This window comes from Abramis brama (assembly GCF_963993115.1).
Source record: "Abramis brama genome assembly, chromosome: 17".
In the NCBI taxonomy this organism is placed as follows: Eukaryota; Metazoa; Chordata; class Actinopteri; order Cypriniformes; family Leuciscidae; genus Abramis; species Abramis brama.
The window spans coordinates 30,542,478-30,555,648 of record NC_139979.1 but is presented as its reverse complement, the minus strand read 5'-3'; the positions used below and the strand labels follow the sequence as shown (position 1 = coordinate 30,555,648).

At 41.5% G+C, this 13,171-nt stretch overlaps 1 protein-coding gene across 1 annotated transcript in view; it reads left to right on the top strand.

Annotated features, from left to right (window-relative positions):
* Positions 1–13,171, top strand: part of plecb (plectin b) — an 80,122-nt gene that overhangs the window by 64,689 nt on the left and 2,262 nt on the right. The window contains 5 exon segments of the mRNA XM_084089580.1: positions 545–628; positions 1,050–1,154; positions 1,336–1,434; positions 3,501–6,854; positions 7,061–13,171. Coding sequence (XP_083945706.1) covers positions 545–628; positions 1,050–1,154; positions 1,336–1,434; positions 3,501–6,854; positions 7,061–13,171 — 9,753 coding nt within the window.

The window sequence follows — 13,171 nt, the reverse complement described above, 5'->3', positions numbered from 1 at the left end:
AAAAAAAAAAAATCATTACCAGCCTCACCTTACCTCATTAGATATTGATTTGCTTTGTACAGTTGCAGTCACATCATAAACATCTGCTGTGTTTAGTTTCAATGTCTAAGTGAAACTAAAAATAGCAATGGCCAGTGACATCAAATGCATTTACTGAGGCGACGAACAGACTATTATTTTTGTAGTATGTTTCAGAGAGTTAGCCTAAGTGTCATCATTTCCTCAGATGGACAAGCAGGTATTGAAATAGGTCACATGCTCTTTTGCATTTACCTCAGTGATATTAACCTCATAAATATGCAAATGATGCAGTGTTTACAAATGTACAGTGTGGCATCTTGAAATTTGAACAAGATTTGAATAGTGTGAAATATGGAACAAGATCAATAATTTGTGAAAAATTCTCAGAAGAGAAACTGCTGGAGTATTAATTTCTGTGCATTAGTTCTCTGATACACATTGCAATAAATAGATTTCTCGAATAGCTTTTTGTTAGCGTATTTAAAAGGTAGAAGTATAATATGCTGACTTTTTCCCCTCACAGAAACTGCTTGAAGAGATTGAGAAAAACAAAGAGAAAGTTGATGAGTGTCAGAAATATGCCAAAGCTTACATTGACACGATCAAGGTAAGAGAGAGTTATAGAGATGTGTGTATGTACAAGAAGAAGTATCTTGTGCTTACAAAGGCTGCATTTATTTGAATACAGGAAAAACAATGTTATTGTGAAAATATCATTACCGTTTTCTATTTGAATATATTTTAAAATGTAATTTATTCCTGTGATCAAAGCTGAAATTTCAGCATCATTACTCCTCATCAGCATCCTTCAGAAATCATTCCATTATACTGTGTCACTGTTTCCACAAAAATATGAAGCAGCACAACTGTTTTCAACACACTAAAGGAAGTGTTATGCAAATCAGCATATTAAAATGATTTCTGAAGGATCATGTGACTCTGAAGACTGGAGTAATGATGCTGAAAAGTATAGATTTTGGTTTTTGTTGTTGGAGTGGTACAATCTTTTTTATTTTTTTATTTTTTAGGATTATGAACTACAATTGGTTGCCTACAAAGCTCAGGTAGAACCTCTGACTTCTCCTTTGAAGAAAACCAAGATGGAGTCAGCCTCTGATAACATAATTCAAGAGGTTGGAAAACGCTCATAGATCAGTTCATTCTAATTCATACATTTGCATTATTTGATTACTCATGTTTGCATAGATGGTGTTTTATCATTTTAAATATGCAATTATGTTATCTTGTAAAGTAGTACAGCCTACCTACTGATATCATCTGAATGATCAAAATGCTTTATCTTTTTCACCATAGTATGTAACTCTGAGAACTCGCTATAGTGAACTGATGACGCTGACCAGTCAGTACATCAAGTTCATCACAGACTCGCAGCGGCGCTTGGAGGACGAGGAGGTGCGTGACACCAAGGGACCCCATTCACACCAGACTAACTCAACACACTAATATTAACCAACTCAACCAACCACTCATTAAAAAATCATCTAGATATATTTAATGTATGGGTGACTCGACATTTATTCTGTCATTTTGGAAACAAAAGCTGTATGTGACAAACAGAAGTAAGTTACAGGTAGAATAAATTTGTCCTGTCCAAATTATGCCTTGCTAAAAAAAGCAAGCATTAAGAATCGCATTAGCTTTCAAGGACATTATCTGTACACATTTCTTTTACAAAAAGTTAGAAAAGCTTATGATTAATTTGCAGATACATTTTTTTTTAATTTTTTTTTTTAATGTAAAGCTCCAACAATTACCAGCAGCTGTTTAGGTATTTTTACATATTTTAACAGAGCAGAGTATGTTATATTTGAATGTCAGACAGTGTCTGATACACACTAGGGAAAGCAAGTAGTATGAGGCCGACTTTTCCGATATGCTTTTCTCTCTAATGTATGTCTTTCAAACCCTAACCTTTGGTTTCTTTGCTTTTCCTAACTGCTTGCCAGTGCTTTGTCTTGATGATTGCTTGAACTTTTTTGGGCTCTAAAGAGGTAAAACTTTTCACTACGCTCTAGTAATTTCATACCCATATTCCAATATTCCTCTTCATGAATCTTCTGAATTTCCTCCCATCAAGCTTATATGATTTAGCCTTTCTCTGTAAATGTTATTGTACTTTTGTTCATTGTAGTTTTCTGATTCTCATAGCTACAGTAGTCAAAATTTGATGTGGAGCAAAACCTTTAATCAAAGTTATACATGAATTTTGAACAATACCCGTTCTTGTCTTAGGACAACTTTGATGAACTTTTTTGATCCACTTCAAATGTTGACCACTGTATATTCTCTTAGCTATTGCAATTCTCACGGAGTCAGTGTAAGTAAATTTATTTGAGAATCAGATTCCTACTGCCCTTTTTTTACTTTTCAAAGTAATTTGAAATGTTTTTTCTTTTCTTTTCTTACTAACCTCTGCTCTTTATCTGTGGATCTGGACCTGCTTGTCTGCCTGAATCATTGCTTTTAACATCTATAACTTACTTTCCATTGCTAACAGTGGAGTACTTGCTTGCACTATTGGTATTTAGTTGTTCTGTTCATCTCACCATTTGGTCTGGCCACCAAATCAAGATACCTTAATGATGATATACCTTTAGAAAGTCAGGCTTTTTTGTTAACACTCTTAAAGCTGTATTAATTGTGTGCTCAGTTTTCATCCAGTCATCTAGTTTATAACAACAGCATATTGATTGCATACCATTAGACAGTTTTTTCTTGAATCACTTTGTTTAACTGGAATGCAGTAAATAGTTTTCAGAGTGCTACCATAGCATGTCATGAGAGTGTAGTGTTTTAAAGCAATGTCTTGTGTCTCCATACATTAATTATATCATATTTGACTGTTAATTTATTTTAACCCCATTTGTCATGTTTGCATCTAAACCTGTCTTTCTTTTGAGCTAAACAAAAAACCTTAACACTAAAAGAATTAGTTCACTGAAATAATGAAAAATTCTGTCATCATTTGTTCAAATGATATTTTGTTATTGCAAACCACGTCTTTCTTGCTTCCATGGAACAAAAAGGAGACTTTTCGATAATGATTTTTTTTTTTTTTTGCCACAAGGAATGGGATTTGAAGTTTTCAAACTTCAAAAGTGACAAAGCACGATGACAGTCGTCCATACAACTTCTGTGCTGTTTTCAAAGTTTTCTGAAGATATACGTATATAATAGCTTCAGAAGACTTAGAATATAATGCAAGTCACATGGGCCACTATTATGATACTTTTGAGTGGCCAAGATATTCTTAAAAAAAAAATCACCTTTTGTGTTCCATGGAGGAAAGTAATAATATAATAATAATAATAATATAATAGAAAGTCACACAGGTTTGGAATAAAAGAGCTAATAAATGATGACAGCATTTTCATTTTTTGGTAAACTAAATCTTTTAACACCCTGTCATGCTTGATCCTGATCATAATTTTCTTTACCATTTACTTCCACTAATACAGAAAGCTGCTGAGAAACTTAAAGCAGAAGAGAGGAAAAAAATGGCTGAAATGCAGGCAGAGTTAGAGAAACAGAAGCAGCTAGCTGAAGCTCATGCCAAGGCCATTGCCAAAGCGGAGAAAGAGGCACAGGAGCTCAAGCTCATGATGCAAGAGGAGGTTAGCAAACGAGAGATTGTTGCTGTGGATGCTGAAAGGCAAAAGCAGAACATCCAGCTGGAGCTGCATGAGCTCAAAAACCTCTCTGAACAACAGATCAAATCAAAGAGTCAACAAGTGGAGGAGGCTCTGCAAAGCCGGTCCAAAATAGAGCAAGAGATCCACATCATAAGACTTCAGTTGGAAACTACAGTAAAGCAGAAGTCCACTGCAGAGGACGAGGTGAGGCAACTTAGAGACAAGGCTGCAGAGGCAGAGAGACTTCGCAAAGTTGCTCAGGAGGAGGCTGAGAAACTTCGTAAGCAGGTTAATGAGGAGACCCAGAAGAAGCGGATGGCGGAGGAAGAGTTAAAGCTGAAGTCTGAAGCAGAGAAAGAGGCTGCCAGGCAGAAGCAGAAAGCCCTGGATGACCTTGAGAAGTTCAAGAGGCAGGCTGAGGAGGCAGAGAGACACATGAAGCAGGCTGAGATTGAGAAAGAACGACAAATCAAGGTCGCTCAAGAGGTAGCTCAGAAAAGTGCCACTGCTGAGCTGCAGAGCAAGCGCATGTCCTTTGTCGAGAAGACATCCAAACTCGAGGAGTCACTCCGAGAAAAGCACGGAACTGTCATTCAACTGCAGGAGGAGGCAGAACGCCTCAAAAAGCAACAGGAAGAGGCAGACAAGGCAAGGGAAGAGGCTGAGTGCGAGCTTGAAAAATGGAGACAAAAAGCCAATGAAGCCCTTCGTCTAAGGCTCCAGGCAGAGGAAGAGGCCCACAAAAAGAGTCTTGCACAGGAAGAGGCCGAAAAACAGAAAGATGATGCTGAGCGCGAGGCCAAAAAACGGGCCAAAGCTGAAGAGTCTGCCCTGAAACAGAAAGACATGGCTGAGCAAGAACTTGAGCGGCAGAGGAAGATGGCAGAGAGCACAGCACAACAGAAGCTTTCAGCAGAGCATGAGCTGATCCGCTTGAAAGCTGATTTTGATCATGCCGAGCAACAGAGATCTCTGCTTGATGATGAACTGTACCGTCTTAAGAATGAGGTCAATGCTGCAGAGCAGCAACGGAAGCAGCTTGAAGATGAGCTTTCCAAAGTTAGAAGTGAAATGGACATACTTTTGCAGCTGAAATCTAAGGCTGAAAAGGATAGCATGTCTACCACTGAAAAGAGTAAACAACTCTTGGAAGCTGAAGCTGGTAAACTGAGGGATCTTGCAGATGAAGCAGCCAAGCTCCGTGCCATTGCTGAAGAGGCAAAGAGGCAGAGGCAAGTGGCTGAGGAGGAAGCTGCAAGGCAGAGAGCAGAAGCAGAGAGAATTCTCAAAGAGAAGCTTACTGCCATTAATGAGGCCACTCGCTTGAAGACTGAAGCAGAGATAGCTCTTAAAGAAAAGGAGGCTGAAAATGAACGCTTGAGAAGGAATGCTGAGGTTGAGGCTTACCAGAGAAAGGCTCTTGAAGATCAGGCAAGCCAGCACAAGCAAGACATTGAGCAGAAGATCGACCAGCTCAAGAAATCCTCTGAAATGGAATTAGAAAGACAGAAATCAATTGTGGATGACACTCTTAAACAGAAAAGAATAGTTGAAGAGGAGATTCGTATCTTGAAACTTAATTTTGAGAAGGCTTCATCTGGCAAGCTTGATTTGGAGCTTGAACTGAATAAGCTGAAGAATATTGCTGAGGAAACACACCAAAGCAAACTACGAGCTGAAGAGGAAGCAGAGAAGCTACGTAAGCTTGCCCTTGAAGAAGAAAACAGAAGAAGGGAGGCTGAAGAAAAACTGAAAAAGATTACTGCCGCAGAACAGGAGGCAGCTCGACAGCGCCAAGTTGCCCAAGAAGAAGTGGAGCGTCTCAAAAAGAAAGCAGATGAGGCCAGAAAGCAGAGAGAAGATGCTGATAAAGAAGCTGAGAGGCAAATACATGCTGCCAACGAGGCTGCTCAGAAAGCAATTACAGCTGAACAGCAAGTTCAAAGTGTTCTTGTTCAACAGAAAGAGGACAGCATGGTACATAAAAGGCTCAAGGAGGAGTTTGAGAAAGCCAAAAAGCTTGCCCAAGAAGCAGAAAAGGCCAAACAAAAGGCAGAGAAAGAGGCTGCCCTCCTCCGCCATCAAGCTGAAGATGCCGAGCGTCAGCGTCAGGCTGCCGAGGTTGAGGCAAACAATCAGGCCAAAGCCCAAGAAGAGGCTGAGAGGCTCAGAAAAGAGGCAGAGCTAGAGGCAGAAAAGCGAGCTCAGGCTGAGACAGCAGCACTGAAGCAAAAACAGCTAGCTGATGAAGAGATGGCTAGGCACAAGAAACATGCAGAGCAGACACTTAAGCAGAAATCTCAGGTTGAGCAAGAGCTCACTAAAGTGAAACTGCGGTTGGATGAGACAGACAAACAGAAGACTCTCCTGGATGATGAGCTTCATCGCCTGAAGGACGAGGTTGGTGATGCTGTTAAACAGAAAGCTCAGGTAGAGGAGGAACTGTTCAAAGTCAAGATTCAAATGGAAGAGCTAATCAAACTTAAGCTCAGAATCGAAGAGGAGAATCAGCGTCTCATCCAGAAGGACAAAGATAATACTCAAACATTCTTGGCTGAGGAGGCTGAGAACATGAAAAAGCTTGCTGAGGAGGCTGCCAGGCTCAGCATTGAGGCCCAGGAGGCTGCTCGCATGAGACATATTGCAGAGACTGACCTTGCAGAGCAAAGAGCACTTGCTGAAAAGATGCTTAAAGAAAAGATGCAAGCTATTCAGGAGGCGTCTAAACTTAGAGCAGAGGCAGAAATGCTACAGAGACAGAAAGACCTTGCTCAAGAGCAAGCCCAAAAGCTGCTTGAAGACAAACAAATGATGCAGCAACGGCTTGAGGAAGAAACTGAGGGCTTCCAAAAATCTTTGGAGGCTGAACGCAGGAGACAGTTGGAGATAACAGCTGAGGCAGAGAAACTTAGACTTCAGGTTTCACAGCTCAGTGATGCACAGACTAGAGCTGAGAAGGAAGCCAAGAAATTCAAGAAGCAGGCAGATGAGATTAGTGCCCGACTTCATGAGACCGAGCTTTCCACCAAAGAGAAATTGACTGTTGTTGAAAAATTGGAAATACAAAGATTGAGCAGTAACAAAGAAGCAGATGACTTGCGCAAAGCCATTGCTGATCTTGAGAATGAGAAGGCAAAATTGAAAAAAGAGGCTGAAGAGTTACAGAAAAAGTCCAAAGAGGTATTGTGTTAAAGATGGCATAAATTGCAGCATATGTCATTGTTAACCCTCTTTCTGAGAACTAACATTGCTTTTTTTCTTTATTTAATTATAATCCATAATGATTTCTCATTAATCTTAAAATTGACATTTACATCATTGAAAATTATTTGTCCGAATGTTTTTCAGCATTGTTTTAATGTTGTTCATGGTTTCTTCTTTTACAGATGGCGAATGCTCAGCAAGAACAAATTAAACAGGAGAAAACTATTCTTCAGCAAACATTTATGTCAGAAAAGGAGATGCTTTTGAAGAAGGAAAAACAAATTGAGGATGAAAAGAAGAGGTTAGAGAGCCAATTTGAAGAAGAGGTCAAAAAGTCAAAAGCCCTGAAAGATGAACAGGAGCGTCAAAGAAAACAAATGGAGGACGAAAAGATGAAACTTAAGGCCACTATGGATTCTGCTCTGATGAAACAGAAAGCAGCTGAAACAGAGATGCTCAACAAGCAGAAAGAGATGCAAGAACTTGAGAGGAAAAAGCTTGAACAAGAAAGAATGCTTGCTGAGGAAAACCAGCAACTGCGCGAGAAACTTCAGCAGCTTGAGGTTGCTCAGAAACTCACCCAAGAGATTCACATCCAGACCGAATACAAAAAAGTCCTCAATGGTCAAAGTATTTCTGATGAAGCTGACGGCCCAAATGGTTTCTCTGCATTATCTTTCGATGGGATTCGTGAGAAAGTACCTGCAAGTAGACTTTTTGACATAGGACTTTTAAGCAAAATGGATTATGATAAGCTCCAGAGTGGTGACACCACAACCCAAGAACTCAGCAAGACAGAAAAACTTAAAACCGTTCTTAAGGGCAAGAACTGCATTGGTGGCCTGCTTGTTCATCCAAATCAAAAAATGCCCATCTATCAAGCCATCAAGGAGAAGAAGATTGCTCCTGGGACAGGGCTAGTCCTGCTGGAGGCACAGGCCGCTTCTGGATACATAATTGACCCAGTTAAAAACAAGAAACTCTCTGTCAATGAGGCAGTTAAAGAGGGTCTAATTGGACCTGAACTTCACAACAAGATGCTGTCTGCAGAGAGAGCTGTCACTGGTTACAAGGATCCATACACAGAGGCAAAGATCTCCCTCTTTGAAGCAATGAAGAAGGGTCTCATTGGGGAGGATCATGCCATCAGATTGCTTGAGGCTCAGATAGCAACAGGTGGCATTATTGATCCAGTCAACAGTCATCGTGTGCCAACTGAAATGGCCTATAAGCAGGGTCAGTTTGATGCAGCCACCAATAAAATGCTACAAAATCCAACAGATGATGTCAAAGGATTCTATGATCCAAACACCCAAGAAAATCTGACCTACCACCAGCTAATAGAAAGGTGTGTCACTGATCCAGAAACAGGACTGCTTCTTTTGCCCATCTCTGAGGAGGCTGCTCTAAATGCCAGAATATTCACAGATGAGGAAACAAGGGATGTCTTTGACAAGACAACTGTGTCTGTGCCATTTGGAAGGTTTAAAGGAAAGACTGTGACCATCTGGGAAATTATAAACTCAGAGTACTTCACTGAGGACCAGAAAAAAGATCTTATCCGTCAGTACAAAACTGGAAAAATTACAGTTGAAAAGATCATCAAAATTGTTCTAACTGTGGCAGAGGAAAAAGAGAAAAAGAATGAGCTTGCCTTCGAAGGCCTGAGAGCATCTGTACCTGCTACAAAACTTCTTGAATCCAAAGTTCTTGACAAAGACCTCTATAACAAGTTGCAGAAAGGGCAACTGCTGGTAAAAGATGTGTCTGAGATGGAGCATGTGCGCAATGCCTTGAAAGGCACTAACTGCATTGCAGGAGTAATTATTGACTCAACCAAACAAACAATGTCCTTATATGATGCCATGAAAAGGGACATGATGAGACCTGGGCCTGCCCTTAATCTCTTGGAAGCACAAGCTGCTACAGGATATGTCATAGATCCTATTAAAAACCAAAAACTTACAGTAGATGAGGCTGTAAAAGCAGGTGTTGTCGGCCCAGAGCTTCATGAAAAACTACTGTCTGCAGAGAGAGCTGTCACAGGCTACAAAGATCCTTACACTGGAAAAACAATTTCTCTGTTTGAGGCTATGAAGAAAGATCTGATCATGAAGGACCAGGGATTTCGGCTGCTTGACGCACAACTGGCAACCGGAGGCATCGTTGATCCTGTTCAAAGTCACCGTATTCCGCATGACATTGCCTGCATGAAGGGCAGTTTTGATGATGCAACCCACAAGATTTTGGCCAGCCCAACTGATGACGTTAAAGGATACTTTGACCCAAACACTCAGGAATATGTCACTTATCTGCAGCTGTATAAAAGATGTGTCACTGACAAAAAGACTGGCCTTCAGCTTCTTCCTTTGTCTGAGCAAGCCATCAATGCCAAGGAGGAGTTGAAATATACTGATGACCAGACCAAAGACTCAATGACTCAGGCAACTGTTGAAGTTCAGAGTGGACATTTTAAAGGGAGAAAAGTTACCATATGGGAGCTCATTAACTCGGATTATCTCACTGAGGAGCAAAGACTTGACTTAATAAGGCAATACAGATCTGGGAAAATGACAATTGAGAAGATTACAAAGATTTTAATTGTAATTGTCACTGAGAAAGATACCAAGAAACAAGAAGAGGGGTACTTTAAGGGGCTTAGGGCACCAGTTCCTGCCAAGTCATTATTTGACTCCAAAATCATTGACAAGTCTACCTATGATTTGCTGGAACAAGGTAAAAAGACTCCAAAAGAGGTAAGCAAAAACACCTCAGTCAACAAGTATCTCCAAGGCTCTGAGAGCATTGCTGGAGTTTATCTAGAGCCTACAAAAGAGAAAGTCAGCATCTACCAAGCAATGAGAAAGAAATTCCTCAGACAAAACACGGGTATCGCTTTGCTTGAAGCTCAAGCTGCCACAGGATTCATTGTGGATCCATCAAGAAATGAATGTCTTACTGTGGATGATGCAGTTAAAGCAGGCCTTGTTGGTCCGGAGCTTCATGAGAAACTTCTCTCTGCTGAAAAAGCTGTCACTGGATATAAAGACCCATTCACTGGCAATAAGATCTCCCTGTATCAAGCCATGGAGAAAGACCTTATCCTCAAAGAACATGCCATGCCACTCTTGGAGGCACAGTTGGCCGCAGGTGGAGTTATTGATCCAGTAAACAGTCATCGTATCCCTGCTGAAATTGCTATTCAACGTGGCTATGTTACCAAACAGCTGGCCAGCAGCACTGCTGAAAGCACGTACTTCTCTGACCCTGCATCTGATGAGAACATATCATACAAACAGTTAAAAGACAAGTGTATGGCAGATCCTGACACAGGTTTAAATCTACTAAAGCTCTCCAAACCACAGGCCCCAACAGTTGTGGAGAAGACATACCTTTACAGTGAAGAACAAACTCAGAGTGATCTAACCACTACCCAGGTTGATCTACCCATTGAAGGTCAGGGCTCTATGTCTCTCTGGGATGTCATGAATTCAAATCTACTACCTGAGGAGCAAAGGGCTCAGCTTCTGGAAGAATATCGTTCTGGCAACATAACAAAGGAACGGATGATAATCATCATAATTGAGATTCTGGAGCAGAGAGAAATTATTAAAGGGGGGAACATCCAGACGGGCAGCACAAGAAGACGTCAAATTACTATTGAAGATCTCTACAATGCCCGCATCATTGACCTTGAGACCTACAACCTGTTGAAGAAAGATAAAAAGACTATGCGCGATGTCATGGAGATGCAAAGTGTTAAGCAGTACTTGTATGGAACTGGCAGTGTTTCTGGTGTGGTGACTGATTCAAATTCCAAAATCAGCATTTATCAAGCAATGAAGAGAGAGATGATGAAGCCAGACATTGCAATTGGTCTCTTGGAGGCTCAAGCAGCCACTGGATTCATCATTGATCCTGTCAGGAATGAAATGCTCACTGTAGATGAAGCAGTGCGCAAAGGTGTAGTGGGCCCAGAAATTCATGATAAGCTCTTGTCTGCAGAGAGAGCAGTCACTGGCTATAAGGATCCATATAGTGGAAAGGTTGTCTCCCTCTTCCAAGCAATGAAAAAGGAGCTTGTGTCCGAGGACTATGCCCTAAGACTACTTGAAGCTCAAACAGCAACAGGTGGTATTATTGATCCAGAATATAACTTCCACCTGCCAACAGAGATTGCCACACAACGTGGATATATTAACAAAGAGACAAATGAAAAGCTGTCCGATGAGGTTAAAGGATACGTTGATCCATTAACTGATGAAAAGCTTTCATATGCTCAGCTTTTGAAAAGATGCAAGGTTGACAAAGATGGGCTATATCTGTTGTCTCTAGCAGACAGAAGGCTGCTCTTCAAAGGTCTCAGAAAAGAAATAACAATAGAGGAGTTATATCGCTCAAAAATCATTGATGAACAAACAGTCAACGAACTTAATGAGGGGCTACTATCAGTGGAGGAGGTGAGCAAAAGATTGCGGAAATATCTTGAGGGCTCAAGCTGTATTGCTGGCGTGCATGTGGAGTCTACTAAAGACCGTCTATCTATCTACCAAGCCATGAAAAAGAACATGATCAGGCCAGGTACTGCTTTTGAGTTGCTGGAAGCACAAGCAGCCACAGGTTATATCATTGACCCTATCAAGAACCTCAAGTTAACAGTAAATGAATCAGTTAAGATGGGAATTGTCGGCCCAGAGTTCAAAGACAAGCTCCTGTCTGCTGAAAGGGCTGTGACTGGCTATAGAGATCCTTATACAGGCAAAATGATCTCACTGTTCCAGGCAATGAAAAAGGGCCTGATTTTGAGAGACCATGGAATTCGTCTTCTTGAGGCCCAGATTGCTACTGGAGGAATTATTGACCCAGAGCAGAGTCACCGCTTGCCAGTCGAAGTTGCCTACAACCGAGGGTTTTTCGATGAGGAAATGAACGAGATCCTCAGTGACCCAACGGATGACACCAAGGGCTTCTTTGACCCGAACACAGAAGAAAATCTGACCTACCTGCAGCTGATGGAAAGATGTATTGTAGACCCAGACACAGGTCTTGTGCTCTTGCTTCTTAAAGAAAAGAAACGCGAGAAACAGTCTTCTACAAAATCCTCTGTTCGCAAACGCAGAGTTGTCATTGTAGATCCCGATTCAGGCAAAGAGATGTCTGTGTATGAAGCTTACCGCAAAGGGCTAATTGACCATCAGACTTACCTTGAACTTTCAGAGCAAGAGTGTGAATGGGAAGAAATCACAGTGACATCATCAGAAGGGGTTGAAAAGTCTATACTCATTGACCGAAGATCAGGTCGACAGTATGACATTGATGACGCAATTGCAAGAGGCCTTATTGACCAGAGTGCAATCGACCAGTACCGCTCCGGCACCCTTTCTATCACAGAATTTGCTGATATGTTATCTGGAAACATGAGTGGTTTCCGTTCCCGATCCTCTTCCTTTGGATCCACCTCCTCTTATCCAATGAGCCCCATACCTAGCATCAAAACTCCTGCAACTGTATGGAATGATCCATCTGAGGAAACAGGTCCTGTGGCTGGAATACTTGATACAGACAGCCTAGAAAAAGTTTCAGTCACTGAAGCCATGCGTAGGAACTTAGTGGATTCTATAACTGGCCAGAGACTGTTGGAGGCACAAGCTTGTACTGGTGGCATAATAGACCCATCTACTGGAGATAAATTCCCAGTTGCTGAAGCGACAGAGAAGGGTCTTATAGATAAGATAATGGTTGACAGACTCAACTTAGCCCAGAAAGCTTTCCATGGATTTGACGATCCTCGCACTAAAGTCAAAATGTCTGCTGCTCAGGCTCTCAAGAAAGGCTGGCTTTATTATGAGGCAGGACAGCGTTTCCTGGAGGTGCAGTATCTTACCGGTGGCCTTATTGAGCCAGAGGCTGAGGCACGTATCTCCTTAGAGGAGGCAATCAGGAAAGGTTCTATTGATGGTCGTACAGCCCAAAAGCTCAGAGATGTGAGTGGTTACACAAAATATCTTACATGTCCCAAAACCAAACTGAAGATCTCCTACAAAGATGCCATGGACAGAAGCATGGTTGAAGAGGGATCTGGCCTTAGGCTTCTGGAAGCTTCATCAACATCCAGTAAAGGTCTCTACAGTCCCTATAATGTCAGTGGTGCTCCATCTGCCTCTGGATCTCGGACTGGGTCCAGAACAGGCTCTAGGTCAGGTTCAAGAAGAGGCAGCATTGATGCTACTGGCTCTGGATTCAGCTTGAACTTCTCATCATCATCATATACTTCCTCCAATTACAACCGCAGA